Source organism: Pipistrellus hanaki, assembly GCF_964339955.1.
Source record: "Pipistrellus hanaki genome assembly, chromosome: 14".
Classification (NCBI taxonomy): Eukaryota; Metazoa; Chordata; class Mammalia; order Chiroptera; family Vespertilionidae; genus Pipistrellus; species Pipistrellus hanaki.
The window spans coordinates 53,914,689-53,936,504 of NC_140516.1; the positions used below are offsets into that span (position 1 = coordinate 53,914,689).

At 48.5% G+C, this 21,816-nt stretch overlaps 1 protein-coding gene across 8 annotated transcripts in view; it reads left to right on the forward strand.

Annotated features, from left to right (window-relative positions):
• ATE1 (arginyltransferase 1) overlaps positions 1-15,860 on the forward strand; it is a 40,410-nt gene extending 24,550 nt beyond the window's left edge. For all 8 annotated transcript variants that reach the window (XM_084904511.1, XM_084904515.1, XM_084904517.1 and 5 more), the window contains 4 exons: positions 3,494-3,675; positions 6,389-6,488; positions 12,472-12,592; positions 15,412-15,860. In XM_084904511.1, coding sequence (XP_084760637.1) covers positions 3,494-3,675; positions 6,389-6,488; positions 12,472-12,592; positions 15,412-15,590 — 582 coding nt within the window. In that variant the 3' untranslated portion in view covers positions 15,591-15,860. The remainder of the gene's footprint in view (positions 1-3,493; positions 3,676-6,388; positions 6,489-12,471; positions 12,593-15,411) is intronic.
• Positions 15,861-21,816: the final 5,956 nt, after the last annotated feature.

Sequence of the window (21,816 nt, forward strand, 5' to 3'; positions counted from 1 at the left end):
GGCGTTAGAAGAAGTTTAAGTTTAAAAAATTTGGCTCTCAAAAAAAATTTCAACCGTTGTCCTGTTGATATTTGGCTCTGTGGACTAATGAGTTTGCCGACCACTGGACTAAACCAAAGCTCAGCTGTGTGGAAACGTTCTCCATCTGCACTGTCCCATCATGTATGTTGCTAGTGTCTTACATAGCTATGTGCTTGTTAGGAACCAGATTTTAAATTTCCTTAAATGTTAGTTAACCTATGTAGCTGAAACTTGTGTGGCCAGATCTGCATCAAAAGACACCCAGTAATTTTCCATATGATGGGGATTATATTTTCCATTTTACAGTGTTATATTTTTACTTAACTTGGAGGAGTGTTCGTGTTACTAAAAAGTCTTGGTAAAAATAATTTTTAATTATTAACAGTTGCTCATATGAATGTACTATAATTAGCTTCTTTATTGTTTTGTTTAATTTGGGTCTTTAGTGTACTGATTGCCAGAAAATTAGGAATTTGTTGCATTTGATTTTTAAATCACTTTTACAAAACTTATTAACCTAACCCTAAGTGTTGGTGTTTGCAGTTTCCAAATTAAACTTATTTTTAAATTTCTTACTATAGACTATTTCAAATTTTCAAGTTTAGTTTTTATTTTTCTTAATGTAGATTTTGATGCCATAATGATTTAACACACCTTTGGGTTTCTATTTTAAAAAATGAATCCAAAGTTTAGTATACACAATATTTCATGAAACTATTATATTAACGAAAGGCAAAACAGTGACTGAGTTCTTGTAAAGCATTGCTTGCTTTTAATCGTGCTTAGAAAGAGGTCCTTTGGGGGCCTCGCAAACTGTTGTTTAAAATGTTCAGGGCGCCAGGTGTCTGATCGAGGCTTGTGGTGAGCACCTGTTTGGGGAGGCCCTTTCGGTGCCGCGGAAGGAAGGAAGGAGGACACAGACTCTGCTCCCCAAGCCCCGGAAGACGGAAGACATTCCCTGTCCCATCTCTGGACCCCCTCCCCCCCACCCCGCACAGAGTCACCTCAGTGCTGGGCGGGTGACTCCCCCTTTGAGGGTGAGGAGTGTGTTTTAAGCATAACCGGGAGAAGAGGAGGCAGAGGGTCAGGAGACAGGTGCACTTCCTCGGAGGGAATGGTCACTCACTGGGGAGCAGCTGGACCTGAAGCCTGAGGCCGCCTGTTAGCATTGGTGGCATCCGCAGCGCCCGGGACTGTGTGCTGCTGCCTCAGTGACCACAGCCGCCCGCCATCCCCGGGTTTGAGGCGGCTTCCTTTTGTGTAGCTGGTGGTGAGCTTTATTGTACTTTTCCCGTTGTCAGCTAAATCCTGGAAATGAGGAACTTTTGAGAAATAACTTTGCTTATTCTTTCACACAATCAAATCTGTATAAACTGCAGGCATGAGAAAGATAAACTATTAAATAATTGCTATCACATCACTTATGTATGAGGAAACTGAAGTTAACTGCTGTTATTAGTTTAAATAACTTTGCTATTAAATGAATGAGCCACTGGTGTAACTTCATAGACTTAATCTTTTAGAATATGCCATTCAGACCCTTAAACCAAAAGCTAAAACTGACCCAAATCTGCAGGATGCTTTTGTTTGTACATTATCATTTGTTTCTTACAACTACCTTTGAGCTCGATGATTCCTATTTTTAAAATGTAGAAACAGACTTTTAAAATAAGTTAAATTATTGTCTGGGATCCGTTTGTAACTCTATGGTTTCGTGATTATATTGCTTGATCGACTCCTGGATTTCAGGTTTCTCAGCTGTGATGGGATGGGGGTCAGAGTAGGTCGCTCTGTGGCTTCCTTTTCCTAAGGAATTGGAAGGCAGCCGCATCTGCAGATGGGGAAGGCCCCTGCTTTCACACGGATTGAGAGGGGAACGGTGCCCGTGGTAGGAAAGCAGTGAAATGAAATGGAAGCAGATTATTAAAAGCGAAGTCCAGGGAATGAGAGGAATGATGGTTATTGGAAACTGAGAAGGTAATTGCAATTTTAAAAACTATTTCAAGCTGATACACAAATTTGTCTAATTAGCTCTTTTTGTTTGTTTTGTTACTCCTCACCTGAGGATATTTTGATGATCTTTTTCTTTTTCTTTTTTGAAAGAGTGGAAGGGAGGGGGAGAGACAGAGAAGCACCGATGTGAGAGACATTGACTGATTGCCTCCTGCAGGTGCCAAACGAGGGTGAGCCTGCAACTGAGGCACAGGTGCGTGCCCACGACCAGAATGAAATCTGAGACATTTCAGTCTGTGGGCCAGCTCTGTCCACTGAGTCAAACTGGTTATGGCCTCATTAGCGTGTGACTAGGAGGTTTCTGACAGTACAGCGCCCCCCTTTTCATGTCCAGGTCACTGCAGGGCTGCTCTCCTGTGCGATTATTTCTAAGGACAGGGAGCAGCTGCCTTCCTGTGGCCCTTAGGGCTCACCTCTGAAAGACGGTTTTGGTAAAATGCCAGGACATGCAGGAATTTCTTTCTTTCTTCTGGCATAGTTGGAGTGTTCTAGCTTCTGAAACGGGTGGTTAGACTTCAGCCTTACAGCTGTTGGTGTCAGTTCAGGTGGTGCGGCTAAAACAGGTTCACTCACCTGTCCTCTTGGAGCTGCTAGGGAGATCAGAGGCACTGCTAGGAGCAAAGCTCTGTGTGGCAGTGAGTGCTGAGACCGGGGTTGGCATCATTCATCATAGCTGGTGGGAGCTCTTAAAAGTTTAAGATGTGTTTATTACCCGAGCAGCACATTAACCACAGCAGTGGAAGTTATAGACATCACGGATACTGCTAGCACCTCACTGCATCCTCGTGTTGGTTGTGGTTGACCTTGATCACCTATGCAGGGACTTTTCCCTTTCCATAAACGGTGCTCTTTGGAAGGAAGTGGCTCTGTGCAGCCCACACTTAAGTAGGGAGTTATGCTTCCCTGCCTTTAGGTTTTCATTGATTTTTAGAGAGAGGGAAAGGAGAGGGATAGAGAGAAACATCCATCAGCTGCTTCCTTCACACCTGAGCATGTGCCCGTCCGGTACTCAAACAGGTGACCTCTTGGTTCCTGGGTCAGTGCTCAACCACTGAGCCACACTGGCTGGGCAGTACTACTTCATTTTAGTATTTCAGCCCAGGCCTTTGGAGCTCTTTCACTTGCCGCCCCCCCCACCCCCCAGCCCCTTTGATATACCGCCACTAATAGGGGTTTCTTTTTCCTCTTTGAGTCCTTCCTTGTTTTTGGCACTACAAGATACTTTAGGCTCATCTTGTACATTTCCTTCCTCAGTCCTGGACTCAGGCATTCCTCCAGAGATAAATGGTTCCTTTTATTGCAGAATGGAGAAACCGAGATCGGGTGCTAGGTGTGCTTGTCACTACTGGGGGTCATTTCGCTTAGGCCTCATCTCACATACATGTACATACATGTGTGTATGCTGACCCTTCCATGTACATATCGGTGACAAACTGCTCATGTGTGTCTGTTTTCACAGCCAGAGAATCCCCCGAATGGACCCGACTGTGGCTATGGCTCCTTTCACCAGCAGTACTGGCTGGACGGGAAGATCATCGCAGTGGGGGTGATTGACATCCTTCCCTACTGTGTGTCGTCTGTGTATTTGTACTATGATCCTGATTATTCGTTTCTGTCCTTGGGTGTCTACTCGGCACTACGGTAAGATTGCCTTAGACAGCTGTTAGGGTCATATAGAACTTCCAGCAGTTCCTCATTTGATTATGTTTCATCACAGAACAGTAGAAATCCTATTGTGATAGTACATGTAATTCGTTGCTACAGTCGTCTCTTTACACTAGTATGTCGGTATTTAGAAACACCACTATGAGAACTAAGGCAGTGTCCGGTGGTACTTCCCAAGCTTTTGAAGGTCTCCATCCATCTGCTCTAGTGCATGAGAAGTCATTGTATTTGAGGGATGCTTTTGTTGTTTAGTTTATGCATTTATTTAAGCTCCCCTGTCAGAACCACTTAATGTTCCTCAAATGTGGTATTATTTATTTATTTTTCTTGTCATCAGTGTTGTATACAGTGTTTTCATAAAGGTTAAGTGAATCTGGCACAATGAATTGAAATATGCAGTTATATAAAATGGATTAGGCCCAAGAGTCCCTCATCGGACAATGACTTCCCATGTATGTCAGGTGCAAATACGTGCAGCACAGCACACATACCTTCAGTGCATTATCCTAAGGTAAAGGGATCGGGACTTTATTCCATGAAAATACTTGTTTCGTTTTTATTCTTGCTGTTCCTGTGTGTACCGGGGTGGGAGGGGATGGAGAATAGCTTTTCTGTTTGGGAGCTCAGGCCTCTTTGGTCCCGCGGTATCATTGTGTCAATTTTTCCCCTCTCCTTTTCCAGTTCCTCCTCTGATGGTCACATTTTTACATCTTGATAAAATGTACTTTGTGGTTATTTTTATTATGTTTACGGGTGTGGGTTTTTTTTGTATTTATGAAAGTAAGAGAGTTAATATTTTCTTTAATCACCATTTGATTTATTTTTTAAATTTGGTCCATAGTTGGTTTTTGTGTGTGTTTCAGTGGCCCATGATATAAAGAAGATCTCCATCTTGGGATTTTTCAACTCATCTTATCTTAGTGATAGCAAATTCACAATTATACATGTTTACAACTGATCTCTAATCATCTTTTACTTTTCTTAGGTATTTAATTGCATTTTTATATAAACTAAAAAGTATTTATGACTTGGTGATCTCACTAAAATTGGAACTGATCATTTGAAGCAATCCACTTTCTAACTTGAGACACGTATTCTATTACAGAACAGATACTCTTTCTTTGTACTGAAATCAGTTAACACTTTGAAATTATTGAGTTTTTTTGTTTGTTTTATTTTTGTACCTATCACTTTACTGTGCATAATTGTGGATTTGTCTAGACATCACAGATGAATATTAAGAATATTTATTCCAAATAATAAGTCCCACCCATGTCTCAATAGCTAAGAGACATAGAAATCCTGCATTTGAGATAGTAACTAAATAACTCCCTGCAAAATGAGAAAGCTGTGCTTATTGTTTGGTATATCTTTGGAAAATTCTAGAGAGCTTTGAGGATGGAGCAGGAAGCCTGCACAGGAGAACATGAGTAGATGCCCCGTGCAGCCCTGCCCGCCTTTCCCTGAGAGCCCTAGAGGTGGAGCTGCTGAGCTTGTGGAGGAGAGAGACCTAGAAGATCAGTATTTCAGAGCAAAATCCGTGCCAGTAGATCACAAGTTTCACTTCTGTCCTTACCGACTTGAATGTAGTTCAGTGAAACCTGTTCAGGTATCTTTTCCCTCCAATCATTTAAGGTTTTTGTATTTCAATATATAATCAATATAGATTTTTTAAAATATACTTTATTGATTTTTTTACAGAGAGGAAGAGAGAGCTTAGTTAGAAACATCGATGAGAGAGAATTATCGATTAGCTGCCTCTTGCACATCCCCTGCTGGGGATGTGCCCACAACCAAGGTACATGCCCTTGACCAGAATCGAACCTTGGACCTTTCAGTCCAGAGTCCAATGCTCTATCCACTGAGCCAAACTGATTTTGGCATCAATATAGATTTTAATGTAATCTAGTCTGCAGATTTAAAAAAATGTTTGAATTGGCGATCTTGAGCATGGCTTTTTTTTTTTAAGATGTATTTTAGAAATGTAATTAATTAGTTTAGTAGATGCTTACTTGAGTTCTATTTCTGGGTTCAAAAGCCAAGAACATAATTCTAGGCCCTCTGTTGTGCTGTGACAAATAAACCATGGTGGGTGAGGTGCAGTTGAGGATCAGAACAAAGGAAAGGAGGAGGCTATGTAAAACCTGGGGTAGAAGTCCAGGTGAAGGGGCAGCAAATCCAAACACCCTGAGGAGGAGGAGGAAAGAGAGGAAGGTGGTGCAGCTAGGGTGTCAGTAACTATGGACAGTGATGTGCAAGGGGGTGCTGGCCGCGGTGAGGAGGGCAGTGGAGCAGGGCTTGCAGATCATGGTAAAGAGGTTGGACTTTAAGTGTGATACCAGCCCACTGCCAGCATGAGGTCACCTGATCTCCTTAATAAATAACAACAAGAAATCACACTAAATAGATCTCTTTAACTTTATGGTGTTTGCATTTTAGATTAATCACTATCTATGCCCAAAATAGTGTAAAACCTGAATTTAGATGCATTTGCTCAAAAGAAGTTAGAGGGGTTTTTTTGTATCTTTGTATTAAAAATCATCTCAGTGTTTTTAAAATAGTTCTTTCAATACTTGGATTTTTTTTTGATAGCTTAGTATCAAATTTTATCAAATATTTGGCATCAATTTACATAGTACTTTCACTATTGGAACTAGGTATAATTGTATCTTCTTTATTCTTTTGACAGAGAAATTGCTTTCACTAGGCAACTTCATGAAAAAGCACCTCAGCTCAGCTATTATTATATGGGTTTCTACATTCATTCATGTCCCAAGATGAAATATAAGGTAAGATTGATTTCACACATGTCTGCTAGAGTTCCAATTTATGAAAATTAATGCTTTCATAGTTTGTCATCAGAATAGCTTCACTTTCTTGTACATTTCTGATGAACATAAACAAATTATTGTTAAGCATCTTCAGTCTTTCACAGTGCCTAGCCTGCTCATCGCCTTGCATAGTACTTACCCATAGGCACTTAGTAGTTGTTTAGTGTAGTTGATCTGCAGGAATTTGCTGACAGTGTAAGAAATCCTAGCTATTCTGGGTAAATTTGCATGCTTTTTCTGAATGAAGCCTGGGGAAAATCAGTTGAGAAGCCAGGAAAGTGGGGGAAAATATAATAATTTTGCCACAAAAATTAAAGCTGAGTAATCCCCATAGAACCGTTACTGGTTTGAAGGATTCACCAGCATCAAGTTTAAACAAGGGGAGCAGTGACATTTTTAGGAAGAAGACAGGTGCGGGGTTGGTCTAGCAGCTGGTTTTGTGTGTAGCTGTGGCCGTGTTGTTGGGGTTTTGTGGCCTAGTCTGCTATTAACACTGTGAGTGTAATATTAATCAGTTTATCTCCTGAGTACATGCATGGTGTTCCAAGAAATAAGCGTTGGAAGCAAAGTAAGTTTATAAATCGTTCATTTCCACTTGGGAGTTCCTGTAGTGCTACTAATATGCTAAGAGATCCAAACCTTAGGTTTTTGGAAATAGTGATTTTGCTGGCGTTTTCCAGAGTTTTAGTATTCTCTATAGGCTAGTTCGTTTTAATGCTGCCAGGCCTTAGGGATCTGAAGGCAGTGTTTTGGCTGAGTTCATTATCCATATCTGTCTGTGGCCAGAGTTAGCAGGGATTGCAGGCAGTCGGCGTGGGTGTCATGGCGTGGCCAGACATCAGATGGTTGAAACAGCAGAACGGTCTCGGAAATGTCAGAAGGAAACAAAAGGCTAATTAGCTGTGATGGTGCCTCCGCTTGACCGTGGTCTAACAGCACGGGCACACGGCAGTGCCAGCGCTGCTGCTGGTCGGAGGGAGCGGATGACCTCACAGTTTCTGCATGGACAGAGCCCAGCATACGGCTTCCTGGAGCTAATGCCCTGTGACCATAGAGGCATTGCAGCAAGGGCTTCCGATGCCTCCTGCTGGCGGTGGGGGTTAGAAACATCACACACTCATCACAAACTCTTATGCTTAAATTGTTAAGTTTTAGGTTTTGCTGCATCAGAGTCAAAGGCAGTTTCCTCAGGGCCTCGTGTGCTGAGCTTGCGTCACTGATGTGAGCGAGTGGGAACTCCGTGGGGTTCAGGGGCCCAGAGTCTGCAGGGGCTCATATCTTTTTCCTGGGAATCCTGAGGCTCTGCGTGGCATGGAGGAGGTGGGTCTCTGGGGGTGGGGGAGGCGGATCGTGGCAGGGGAGGGCAGTTAGGCAATCAGGCCAGCAGGGGAGCAGTTAGGCGTTAATCACGCTGGCAGGGGAGTGGTTAAGGGGTGATCAGGCTGGCAGGCAGAAGCATTTAGGGGCAATCAGGCAGGCAGGCAGGTGAGTGGTTAGGAGTCAGTGGTCCCAGATTGTGAGAGGGATGTCCGACTGCCCTGAGGGGTTGGGCTTAAACCGGCAGTCAGACATCCCCTGAGGGGTCCTAGATTGGAGAAGGGTGCAGGCTGGGTTGAGGGACACCCCCTTGTGTATGAATTTTATGCACTGGGCCTCTAGTGTTCTTCATAATCACGTAACTGAGCATTGAGAAGGGGAGGAAACAGTTATCCCTTGAGCTTGCTGACGTGTGGGTCCTCCCCCGGCTGTCATAGTAGCCTTCTCCAAGCCCTTCCTTGCTGAGACATAGAATCCTGGTGACATTTAAGGCCATAGGATGTGATTGTACTGGACTCCTGCTGCACGGGTGAGGAGGAAGGTTATCCTCAAGCTTGAAGCATTTAAATCCCTGTGATGAATTTCCCATCAGGCAGGAAAAAAGAATGATTACCAGAGGTCACACCCCTGCGACACAGGGATCAGCTAACTTCTGTTTCCCTCGGGAACACACAGCCTCAGGAGTAAGGCCTTCATAATCACTGAAAATGTTTACGGGAATACCAGCTTCAGATGGAGGCGTGGGGCGAGGCAGCTGGCTGTGTGTGGAGCGGTGCTTCGTGGCGCGGGCAGCAGTTGTTTGCCGGGTCCTCTCACCTGAAAGCTAAAGCCGCCAACGTGTTTCTCTGGGCCCAGCCCCCGAGGGCGCTCCTCTGCGAGTCTCCATGAACAGGACACGGGCCTTGCTGGTGCACTGGAGGGGTTTAGTCTGAATGTCTGGTTTTAACTGAAATTTTAACAGATTAAGCTCATCTTGGCTTTGCCAGTGATCGGCCTTAAGTCACTTGACTTTTCTCTCTCCCGCCCCTCTTTTAAATATTAAAATGAGACTGGAGACTGCTTCGGGAGGCCTAAGGCTCTTCTACTTTTAAAATGGCCTGATTTTCTATTTTTAAGGAATACAGTGTGACACCGTTTAGTTTAAGTCAGCAGTTATTCACTAAGTATTGAGAGCTCAGTCCAGACAAGGTATTCTGCCCAGGCACAAGGAAGGCAAAGAAATGCTGCACTTCAGGTCTCGGGGAAACTCTGGGTTGGGGTATGTGGGGGCAGAAAGGGGGGCACAGCGGATAGCAGGACCCAGGTGCACTGCGTTCTAGGATGGGCTTCCCTTGGCACTCGCTGTGTGCTGTGCTTTTCCTCGCCTGTTTGCCAGACGGTGCCGTGATGTTTCTATGATTATAAAGTTGCCTCCCTCCTGGGAGAGGTCCCTGAGAACTGAGATGGGCACGCTGTTCCCCACGGCACACCCAGGACGCTGGCTCGGAGCCCGGCAGGTGGTGGTATTTACTAATTACCTGCTGCCCTGCAGGAATGAGAGCCAGATCCTGCCTGGGAGGAAGGAGCAGGTGGTGTGAGGGGATGCCGAGCCCAAGGTGCAGTGGGCATTCGGACAGTGAGCGGTCACCGGCCCACAGCCGTGCTTAGTGCTTAGAGCAGTGCCCTGGGCAGTGCGGGGTGAGGAAGGCGGCTGGCACACGCAGTGTCCGGCCTCAGCCAGGGAGCAGGAGCGCCGGGTCCACGCAGCTGTGGGTGTGGACTGAAAACACAGGGCAGAACGGGCACTTTACACACGAGGGTCTGGGACCAGTAAAACCTAAGCTCGTTTCACAGCGGCGGGAATTGGTCGTGCCTTTTCATCTTGGGTAACTTCTCATCAGCTGTAGCTAAGATCACTGGCCTCTGGAATGGTTTCACTTTAAAAAGGGGTGGTTCTCCTTACTGTAGAGGTTGCGGATTAAAAAGGGGTGGTTCTCCTTACTGTAGAGGTTGCGGAACCCGGAGGGGTTTCGTAGAGAGTTTACCCCGATGGTGGCAGGGAGCTGGGCTCATCAGGGAGAACGTGGAGTCAGCTCCCAGGTCTGTCTGTCACCCGAGAGGAGTGTCAGAACCAGTGACTGGAACTGCTCCAAGCAACAGCTGAGAGAGCAAACACGCAGCTGATGCTTTTCCTCCGTGCGGCGAAGGCCAGCTTTAATATGTACACACCTACACGCAGACACTCACCTAGCACCTTCACCTGCAGCAGAAGTTAAAGAGACTTCCAATTTTACTTTTCATTTTCTCTTTATTTTCTTTGTCTTCATCTTTCATCCTATTTCTTTCTCTTTATCTTCTCTATCCTTTTCAACTTATGACCCTTCAGGTTGAAATTAAATTTGGGCTGTAAGTTGACTCCTTGAATCTTTTCTTCACAAGCTTTCTTTGTATTTTCTAGAAGAAAAAAAGATTAACCCAGGGTTTCCAAAATAAAAGCAAAGATTGTGATTAAAGCTGAATTAGAATCTTTATTCTGTATTACTTGCTACTAGTAAAATAAATAGCCCCGTCTTAAGGAAGCTTTAGAGCAAGTCCTGGAGCCTTTGCCAGCCCTGGATTTTAATTAAAGAAACACAGAACTCCATCACTTCTGTTTGTCAGAGGAAGAAATATGTAATTTTAGGTTTTCAAAGCTTAGCCTGCAGCACATGGAGCGCATCTGCTGCCTTTCAGAAATGGGGAGCACAAATGGATTCAGATGTTTGGGCCCTTTGTCTTCCCATCTCGGCTCCCCTCGCCGCTGAGCGGGCGCAGCCTGAACACCGTTTCTGAAAACAGAGCGGCTTGAGTTACTTCCCAAGCACTCTCCTGGGGACCCACAAGTCAGCCTCTGTTTATGTAACGGAGCCAGGGAGCAAGGGTCTGCTCAGGGCTCCTCGACGGCTCCGCCGGTGTTGTCTTTCAGGGGGAAGACTGGGTTTAATAACCCCGGCCCCCTTTCTCTGAGGTGCTGCCCACTCTAATGGATTGTTTTCAACTGGTTCTGTTTATGTAGTGTTAGAGCGTCTCTGTAGGCGAGTGGTTTAGGTAAAGCCAATTGGTTTGTTGTAGAAAATGGGATACCTGTCAGCTTTACCTGAGGGAGGACTTTAATCTTTCTTTCTGCTCAGTGCTTCTCTCCCCCTCCCTCCTTCTCCCCCCCCCCTCTCTGTCTGTCTGTCTGTCTCTCCGCCCCCCCCCCCCCCCCGTATTTAAACAATATTGCCTTTTTTGTATTCTTACATTTTTATTGAACTTTCAAAACAAACTGCTGGTTTATCCTTTTCTCAAATACAAAATCCTTCGAATTTTTCAAAATGTTTATGAAGTATTCTTGAGAGTGAAATCTCATAAAGATCTTTGCTTCAGGACCAGAGTTCAAAGGAAAGTCCGTTTGGTTTTAATTTGAAAACTGTAAAAACAAAGTTCCCTCAAAATGGCAGGGTGCGAATTGGGAACCTCAGTTTTATTGCAATCGGCCAAGCCCATCCCCAGATGTTTCCAATTAGAAGCCAGGAACGCTCACTTGGGTGGATATCATATGAAAGCATTTCTTTGCTTTTCTCTGATTTTTTTTTTTTTCTGAGAAAAATAACAGTCTCAAGTTCTTTAACTTTAATTAAAGAAATAACTTCTTTTTTGCATGTTTAAACTTGCGCAAAGAAAAATGTAATATTCAGAGAGAATTCTTACATGTCAGGTTTGTAAACATATATAGACCTGAATACATAAGGGTTTACATATATCTTATGAATGCCAAAAAAAAAAAAATAAAAGTTTGTAAAAGATGCTAAAGCCTTTTTGAAATTAAAGTCATGCATTTCTGGATTTACTATAATGGAAGAGTAGACTTTTTAACACTTGACTTTGTTTGAAAGGGCGTGGTCGGTCATTCCAGTGCTTTCTTCAGGATCGTCACGGGATTTTCCATTATAATATAAAGAGCAAGTTTTCCTCTCATTGTGGATCAGTTGTACATTCAGTTGTAAGAAGTTCTTCTGTAGGAATATGGGAAGATGTAATCAGATAAAAGAAACATCCCAGAGTTCCTCTGAAATTTCTATAATGCTTTTTAGACTTCTCTTTATCAGTTTAGATTGCTCATGGAAGTGGAAGTATATTGACAAGACAGTACTTTTTAATTTATTAGAATGAAATGAAATTGTCAACTGAGTCTACAAAGTGAGAATTTTGTGACTAAGGATGATGAAATTTTATTTTGGGAAATAAGTTCATTTCCTATATAAACTAAAATACTCTCATACATGAAAATAAATTTCCCTGTGTTATTAGCTAGCATTTAAAAGAACTTGATTTTGAAACTGGGTATTTTTAGCCATCAGCTCAGCAAAAATCATATGTCAATTATTGCTCCCAAAAGAAATAGAAACCCAAATCTTCCAGGTTACACAGGCCTCCCAGGTCACTCAGAGGCCCTGGGATGCCCTGTGCACTGTTGGATGGGGCGCGGGCCCTGATGGAGTTGCTGAGCCTTGACAGGAAAGCTGCTCTGGCCACCTTTCTTCCATTGTGGCTAAGCCCTCCCCTGAGCCTCGCAACCAGGGCGCCCTGTGGTGGTCATGCCTTTTCCCTCGTGTCTCCTCAGGGTCATTACAGACCTTCTGACTTGCTGTGTCCTGAGACCTACGTGTGGGTGCCCATCGAGCAGTGCCTGCCTTCCCTGGAGAACTCCAAGTACTGCCGTTTCAACCAGGACCCCGAAGCAGGTGTGTGTGGAGCAGAGCTGGGCGGGAAGCCGTGGCTCCTAACAGGGTCCAGAGAGCTTTCTACTAGTCTGTATTGTAGAGCGTGCGTGCGTGCGTGCGTGCGTGCGTATAAGGAACCATGTGCACACAGCTTTGCAGATGAATGCGGAAACTCGTGTGTGTGCTCCTGGCTAATCGAGCTGCTCATGCGACTGATTAGCTTTCACATCTGCTTGAGGGCTGACTCCATCACCCGTTAGTTACTTTCACTCTGAGAGGGCGTAAGAGTTCTTCCCCATATTTCTTAGCCACCAAGACAGAAATGCTAACCAGTTGGACTGAGTGAAGGTGTGGAGTGGTTTCAGGGTGGAGCTGGGCACAAACAGGCTGGGGCGGGTTTGGTTTTGTGGTATTTTGTTGGCTTTCTTCTTGCATCTCTGTGCTGCTCCTTTTCTGTCCCTTCTCTTACATGTGTCTCATTGATCTCTGTTCCCTTTTCCTCAAGCACTGACCGTTTTAAATATTAGTGTGTTTTTTAAATTGATTTTAAAGGGAGAGGAGAGGAAGGGAGGGGAGGGGAAAGAAGGAGAGGGGAGGGAGACATTGAGGTGAGAAAGAAACATCCATCGGCTGCCTCCTGTATGCACCCCAACCAGGAGTTTAACCCGCAGCCTGCACATGTGCCCTGACCGGTAATCAAACTAGTGAAAGGTTACCCAGCCACTGAGCCACACTGGCCAGGCTGTGTGAATTTTTTTCAATACATATTATATTGGGGGATTTTTTTGAGATTTGTGACAATTTGAAAAAAGATAAAGCACATAGCCTAGAATAGCAAAAAGAAAAAAAAACAAAACAAAAAAACACACACACACACACAAAAAACAACCCACACACAAGAAAAAGCTATGTCATGAATGCAAAAAATACTGTATATAGGTAGTAGTGTATTTGTGCCATAAAATATGCCCAAATCTATTGTAAAATATGACATAAAATTAACAAAGCTTACACACATAACTGCAGACTACATGGCACCATTTGCTGTGGAGGAAAATGTAAATAAACATCAAGGTGCATTATTAAATCGTAACTCCGTGGAGAGCTGGGGGGGGGGGGGGGTTATGATCATGTGGAGAGCCGGAGGTGGTGCGATGCGTGAGCATAATGTGCTCGAAACGAGAGCAGGAACCAGGTGCTCCTTTCCCTTTGCTGTCGCTTCCCCCAGGAGGGAGGTGGTGACCTAGCACGTGGTAAGTGTTTCCTGTTTTAGAGCCACGACTTTTCTGCTTCGGTGGGATATGAAGTTATCCAGACAGCACACTGTGAAGTCGGTGGTCCAGCCAGGGCTGCAGAGCACTGCAGGGTTACCACGGAGAGCAAATGCCTGATGCGGGGAACTGGATGCGTGTGTGTGATGTGCGCCCCGCGGCACCGAGAGGCGGCCGGAGCTGGGCAGCAGCAGGCGGCTGGCCACTGCCTGGCTGAGAGGAAGGCGCCAGGGGCCGGGCTGCCCCAGAAGATGGAGCCTGACAACATCGAGAGCAGCAGGAGCCGCTGGCGAAGCAGAGTCTGAGAGGAGAGGGGAGAGGTTGGGGAGACGTCCTGGCGTGGGCAGAGCGAAGGCCCTGGGATGGGGATGGGGACGGAGCAGCCTTGAGGAGACCGCCTCCTGCCACGCTGTGCTTCCACTGATGTCCCCTGAAGACATCCTGGACCGGGAACCTGAAACTGCGCCGGACTTCGCTCTGTGGAGTGAGGGCCTCTGGCTGCGTCCTGGGGCTCCCTGGTCCTCACCCATCCGCGCTGCCCAGGCTGGTGCTCAGTGGAGGCATTGGTCTCCGGCCTGTGTGACCTCTTTGGGAAAAGCCGCGGAGGCTGGCACTCCATCGCAGGTACCTGGGCAGGCTCAGGATGCAGTCAGCCTCCAAGGCCTGATTTTGCCTTCTCAGAGGTGATGGAGGCAGGTAGCCCTGGCCTCTCAGGGCCGCGGGGCTCCATGCGCTGTCTCCCCGACACGGAACTTGATGTATCCTCGTCAGCCCGTGGCTGTCTCGTGGAGGAGAGGACATGGTGTCATTTGAAGAGTCCACGTTGATTATTTAGAATTAGGAGCAGCTGCCAGAAATGGACACCTAAAGTAGGTTGGTGCAAGCAGCCAGTTTGATGTCAAGTTCTGACATGGCCGTCCCGGGCTGGCATGGCCGTTTGGTTCCACGAAGCCTCCCGTACCCAGAGTCCTTCGTGGTTTTGCTTTGGTTGAGCTGAGGGAAAGCTCTTCACCGCAAGCTCCCAGGCAGAGGCCAGGTCTCCTGCGACACCCGTGTTCCTCTGGCACACAGTGAGCTGCTGACCCTCAGAAAGTACTTACTGGAAAGGCAGACAGACAGTGGCAGCCACAGCAGGCTCCGCATGTCCTCCGTGACCCCTGCCACGACAGGGTGCCCACTGCCCTTACCTGGCGGCGTGGGTCCGCCAAGACTGCCGTGGCAGGAGGCTCTGCGCAGAGGGAACCCTCCGGGGTGGGCCGGCTCGAGGATCGGCACGTCCGGGTCAGCCTGCGCAGGAAAGACCCTCCTGGGAGTGAGTGTGAGGCGGTGACAGGCGTAGGGCACAGTGTTTCAGGTGCACACAGTTCTGTCTCCCTGACGGGCCAGGAGCGCACCCTCTCTCGGCGTCGGGGCGGGTCTGACCTGCCTAGGTGGGTGCTCGTGCTGTGCGCCCTCGCCTGAGCCCTTGCTCGGAGGGGGCGTCTCGGCACTTCCGTCTGTGCGTGCGTGTGTTGCGAGTTAGGAAGAGGGTGTGCTCTGTGCCTTTCTAACCGTGTTTTGTTGTTGCAGCGGATGAAGGTGGCAGCACGGACCCCGACCGGCTGCAGGTGCTGTACAAGAAGTCCATCCTGCCGTACGGCGTGTTCAAGCGGCAGCAGCGGGAGCCGGGCGAGGAGGCCGCCGTGCTGCAGTACGCCCGCCTCGTGGGCCAGGCCTGCTCCGAGCGGATGCTGCTCTTCCGCAGCTGAGCCGCCCGGCCACCCGCCCCACTCCGCGCAGGCTCCCGGGCCGCCCCGCGGCTTCCTTACTCCGACTCTCGTACGGCTTTTGTAAACTCCTTTGTGGCAATGTGTTTGTGAAAACCTCATGGTTAATTTAAAGACTTAAAAAATATGTTATGACCTAGCTCCATAATTGGGATTTATAATCTCGAAAGTTTGTTTTATGAACAAGACATGGTAAACTTCTCTCACTGTCAGTGTTTTAGAAAGCAAAGTCAATCCGTGAATCATAAGTAATGTTAACTGCAGCTGTGCCTTTTTCCGTTAGAATTCAAAGCAGACTGTGTCCTTGGATCCATTTAAAACGTTAGTTTACACTAAAAGACAGACAAAACCCTTCCGTGTGGGGAAGAGGTGGGGGTGCTTCTCTCTTAGAAATGTCTCTCAGGAGAAGAACTGCTGTTGGCTTCCAGCATTGTCACTGCGAGCGTCTCAGTGGGGTCAGGAGGGAGCGGGGAAGCAGGTGCGAGGTTGAACAGGTGTTTTGGGCCGGGTCTGTTTACCCCGCGGTCCTGCTCGTTGCCGGACTGGCGTGATGTCTTCCTGGAAGTTGTTGCGAGTGCTCCCCTCACTCTGCAGGCGACCCCATTGGGTTTACCGTCGGTCCATCATTGGCTCTGTTTGTAAACGTTTAAGAAGTGAGTTTCTAAAGAAAAACGTGGGCTCCTGCCTTCACTGGCTGTTCATGCCTCAGGACCGAGAATGCTCGTCTTTGGCTCTTGATTGAGAATTGGTTCCTGTCCGAATGCGTTCATCGCTCATCGCTGTGGCACAGCCCCATTTCATTACGAGGAACCATTGACCTCCGCTCCAGGGTGGGTGACACTTTGGCTCGCCCTTCGGGGTGTCACTGGAGATGCCACGCTGGCCATTGAAGTGAAGGCTCCCCTGCCCCTCCCACTTCCTTTTGTTTGAGCAAATGCCCCTGTGGCCACGGTCAGGGTGGCTGCTGAGGACGGAGGGCAGTGAGCTGTGGGAGCGCCAGGACAGGTGGTTTTCTCGCGTGCTCTCCGCTGACCCCTCGGTCCTGGCAGCCGTATTCTGCCTTGGGTCTGTGTTGTGTTGTGTGAGCCTTTTGAAAATTGTGCTATAAAGTGCAGTCGGCTGACTCTCACGGCTGCCTTTACATGTTTCTTCTACACGCAGTGAATTCAGATAAAACATACAATAATTTCAGCCAGTTAGAGCAAAAAGGGGGCTCATAAAACAATGTTTTAGAAGTCAGGTGTCTAGAAATTGAACATCCAGGTAAACTGCATATCCACTCAGAGTGCAGCACCGCCGGCCGTGCGTGGTACCACCTGCCGTGTGCGGCCACTGGGCCACGGGGACAGTGGGGAGCGAGCCGTGTCCTCTGAGAGCAGGGATTTCAGGTCCTCCTGGAATTCCCCAAAGCAGCCTCCAAGGGCATTCGAGGGGCTCTTACTTGTAGCTGCCTTCAGAATCTATAGAAAATTGTTTGTCTCTTGCTCTCTGAAGTGAAAGTAGCCTAATTTTTCGTATGATTATGAAAGTGATATGTGAGCAATTAAAACATTAAGGAAAATGTAATGGAGAGTAAAAGCAATCTGAAGTCCTGCCGTACAGAGAAAGATTTGTCCTGTGCGCACACACATGACAACTTGAACATAAATAGGATCCTGTCTGATGCTGTGTTCTCCCAAGTTGTGGGCCTCGGAAGCTGGAGTTTACGGTGGCATTCGGAAGTGGTGTGAGTGCTCTGGGGTGAGGGCAGGGACGTCCTCAGTGCCCTGGGCACTCGGATGCCAGGTCTGGTCGTCGGCCGCCTCCATCCGAGTAGTTGGCAAGTACAATAGAATGCTGTTCGCAAAGACGCACGAGTGTCCGTGAGGAGAGAGCCTGTATCTGGGCACAAGCTGTTTCCGCAGGGTTCCCAGGAGGCTCCTCCGGGGGGCAAACCCCCCCCACCCCCCCCAACCCCCCCCCCCCCCGCTGGTCTGCCTGCGGGACCCAGCTGACCCTGCGGGGGGGCGCTGTGGCTCCAGGGAGGCCCCCGAGGGCTGGGCATGAAGATATGCTCGATTGCTCACGTCACGTGTTGGGTTTTGTTTGTTTGCTTGTTTGTGAGAACAGATAGCAGTATCCTGGTCCCCGTGAGCAGTTTCTTGAGCAGCAGCCATGTGCTGGTTTGCGTCCTGCTGCGCGCTGGTGGTGGTGGAAGGCGAGGGCAGTCGCGGCCAGTGGCCGCCTTGTCAGTAGATGCGCAGCCCAGCTGAGAACTGCTCTCACGCCCTGGCTTCCCCGAAAGACAGAACCTATCAAAGCTGGTGGCTCTGGTCACACCCACCGTCCTGTCTTGGGCAGAAGGTTCTAGAGCAAGGGTCTTCAAACTACGGCCCGCGGGACACATGCGGCCCGCAGAGGAGTCTGATCCGGCCCACCAGGTTTTTTGGGCAGTGAGCGCAGCCGAGGTGTTACAGTAGGAATTAGTAGTTCATATAGTCCGGCCCTCCAGCTCTCTGAGGGACCGTGATCTGGCCCCCACTTTAAAAAGTTTGAGGACCCCTGTTCTAGAGGTTCCCCATAACCATCGTTCTTCACATTAGTTCTGTTCTGTGGACACTTTTGTTCGCTTATCTTTACAGAGTGTAACCTGAGCACTTTTGACATTCTAGAATATAGAGGCTATTAGATAAATATTTTATCATTTGATTAAAATTAGATAAGAAATTATTGTTCATTTTCCTTTCCAACAAGCATATCCTATTTTTTAATCTATTTGCAAAATATCAGTTGTGTATGGTTGCTTGACATAATGGAATCTGTTATGTAAATGAACCTTTTCAGGTTTTGAAGGATGTATGGTTTGGTTTTATACGTTTTCTATTATTTCCGTGTGAATAAAGGTGAAAAAGAATATGATGACCACTTACATAAAATGTGTCTGTCTTTTGCTAACTTTATAGAAAAGAAAGGGAAATACAATGGATGTAATTGGGAAATGGTTAAATTAGAAGTTGTTCAAACATGTACTTTTGTTCCAAAAGAGACCCAGTATGTGGAAGGCAGACAGGCTTGCTTGCGTGTTGTATTTTTGCTGTCTATTCCTCGGAGCGGCCCATTGGCTAACGCTGAGTGGAGGAAATGAAGCTGCTCTGTCCGAGGAGGCTCCTGTGGTCGATACACAAAAGACACGTATCCCCCCTGCTCACTCCTGGAGTCCCGTCACCACGGAACGTGGAGAGCAGAGCGAGGCATCGGCCGGGTGTCGTCGGCTCCCGGTCACTGGTCACTGCAGCCCGAGGAGCCGGGTTCCCTCCTCAGGAAACGCCAGAGGAAGAGTCTCCTCCAGCGAGGACCTGGGTTCCCGCAGGGCACACTGGGGACAGACATCCTGTTCCCCAAAGGGACTTGAAGTAAAAGATTTGTTACCAACTCGAATATAATTTCTCTTTAAAAATGCGGTTTACAGAGACGTTTTCCTAAGTAGCGATAAAGCAGTCTGCTTCCACTCGGTGACAGTCCACAGTGTGTCTGTGGAACACATTGACAAGTGCTTGTCTTTCCTGGTGAGCTGATGGTAAAACGAACCCAGTTTTCCACGTTATTCTAGTATCAGTTACAATTCCCACAGCGTTTCCCCAGAACAGAAGCAGTTTTAGTGCTGACCTCTGCAGGGACAGAAAAGTGCGCCAGAGACCGCGAGGCGCTGACCGTCCCACCCTAAGCCCTGGCCTTCACAGGGGCACCTGCACGCGTGTAGCCTGTGGCTTTAAATAAAAATGGAATCTTGCCATGGATGCTGTTTTGTGATTCCTTATTTGATGTATGCGAATGTCTTAATATATCGTGAATGTGCAAATGAGTGAGGAACGAATGTCATTTTAGTGGCCACATGCTGTTCTGCTGTGACTCTTCTCTTTTGAGAAAGGGGCCGAAGACGTTGGTCTCCCTTGTGGCAGCAGGGCTGTAATTGACTGGTGCTAACAGGTTTTGTCAGTTCTCTGTAATCCTTGGTGATGCCCTAGCCGGTGTGGCTCAGTGGAGAGCGTCGGCCTGCAGACTGAAGGGGCCGGGGTTCGATGTCCGTCACGAGCACGTACCTGGAGCCCCCTGCTCGCCAGGCACCCCTGGCGACCTGGGCAGACAGAGCTGTGCCAGGAGCATCTGGATCATCTTCAGGGTGGAGAGCGAGGTGCTCAGGGGGCCTAGGGCAGAGTGGAGATGCTTTGAGGTCCCCGTTCTGCCCTTTCCGTTGGTTTTCCCCGGAGCCACCAGGGGGCAGAAGGAGACCTCCTCACCCAGTGCTCACACCTCTGACGGGCCATGGGGCGTTGGAGCTTGCTTCTGGCCCATCTCGGCCAGCGTGTGTGATGCGGAGTCCATCTCCCGCCTGGCGTGTCTGATTGCTTTTTCAGGTTCGGTTTGTCTCTGAGTTAATTCTCCCTCTGCATCTAAGACGGTGGTGAGAGGAGATGACAGCTAAGTCGTGTCCTGTAGAATGGCTTTGGGGTTGGGTCCTGGGCCCCACAGCACCCCCCTCTCCGGCATTGTTTCCCGTGTCCAGCCTGGCTGGGCTGGTGCGGGCCCGTAGCACCTCGGATCTGCCTGTTGGGAAAGCCTTCGGCAGCGTCCTGTCCCCCCACTGGCACCCCCACCCCTGCCCCTGGCGGTTTAACCTCCCTGAGGTCACCCTTCTCACCTGCCCCTCTCCTGGTCCCATCACAGCGACCCCTCCCAGCCGAAGGAACGAGCCCTGCCCGGCCGGCCCCACTTCTTCCCCTTTCCCCTCCATTTCCCCTCCTGAGACCGCCTCAGCCTTTTCTCCTGGCTCCTGGCCTCCGCAGGGTGTCCCCGTCTGCAGGCCCCTTCCCCTCCACAGGTTCGTGTCCGCGAGGTCAGACCAGGCGCTGGGATGGCTGCTGCAGGGAGGCCATGCCAACGGCAGAGACTTCCTGCTGGCTCTCCGCTGGGTCCCGGGTTCTGGGTCCGAGCTGCACTGGGACCGCCGGCCTGGCCGGCCGAGGCTGCCGCATCTTGGGAAGAAGCGAGCGCCCGGCTCCGGGAAGCCGCAGGGAACCAGGTGCCAGTTCTCAGGGCCAGCCCCCACTCCCCCAGGAGGGGCGATTCGGTCCCCGAGTGAGTCTGCGGTCTCAGGTGCTGGTAGACAGCTTCCCAGCGGAGCCGTGGCTGCGGGCCGGGGCCCGTGTTCTGCGTGGCCCGGTGGGTGCTGGGACCCTGGCATCAGAGCGGTAAGTTGTGGGGGCTGGGGCACACTTTGGCTTCTGGGGTACAAAGGGCACGAGGGTCGGGAGTGACACAGGTCAGGGCTGTGCTCCTGCCTTTACCAGACTTTCCGTCCCCGTTTCAAAGCGAGAAAGAATAATACGAGCCGGTGCCCAGACCATTTCAATCAAGACCAAGTTCCCCCAAAGGCCCCGATCCAGACCTCCCGGCTCCTGCCACACCCTGTAAAAACAGACTGAGCCGCGGCGTGTTTGTTTTGTCCTGTGGCTGGTGTTTTGTGCCTCCAGTGAGATCCTCGGGCGTCGGGCCCGAGAGAGGGCGGCCTCACTTCTGATGCGACTGCTCGCGGCCGCCCCTCGGCAGTCACTTCCTCCTGGGCTGTGGGGCTGCTCGTGGGAATCGCCCGGACAGGGGGTTCCGGGCCAGTGGGGCCTGGGTTTCCCATTCCTCCTCATCTTAACATTTTGTATTTTTATTTTTAAATATACTTTTATTGATTTTGGAGAGGGAGAGGGATAGAGAGTTAGAAACATCGATCAGCTACCTCCTGCACACCCCCTACTGGGCCTGTGCCCGCAACCAAGGTACATGCCCCTGACCGGAATCGAACCTGGGACCCTTCAGTCCGACGCTCTCTCCACTGAGCATCGGTCAGGGCTAATTTTATTCCATCTTGATTTGTTACAAAGGGAACTTGCCTTCATCAGCTATTTGCCCCCAAAGTACAGTGCATGTAGAGAAGCCGGATCCGTTCCTCTTCTCACTCTTTGGTTAGCAGTTTTCTAAATAAGGAGTTGGTCTCCGCGTATTTCAAAGGCGGGCAGTGAGTTTCTTCCTGAGTTTTATAGGAACTTGCAGATTGGAACAGAGAAAGTGGTCACACAGGCAGCGAAGGAGACGTGTCTGAGCCTTTCTGCCATTTACCCGTTCTCATGATATTAAGTTTGCTCCTTACACTTTGAAGGTGATGGATTAGGGGTGTGTG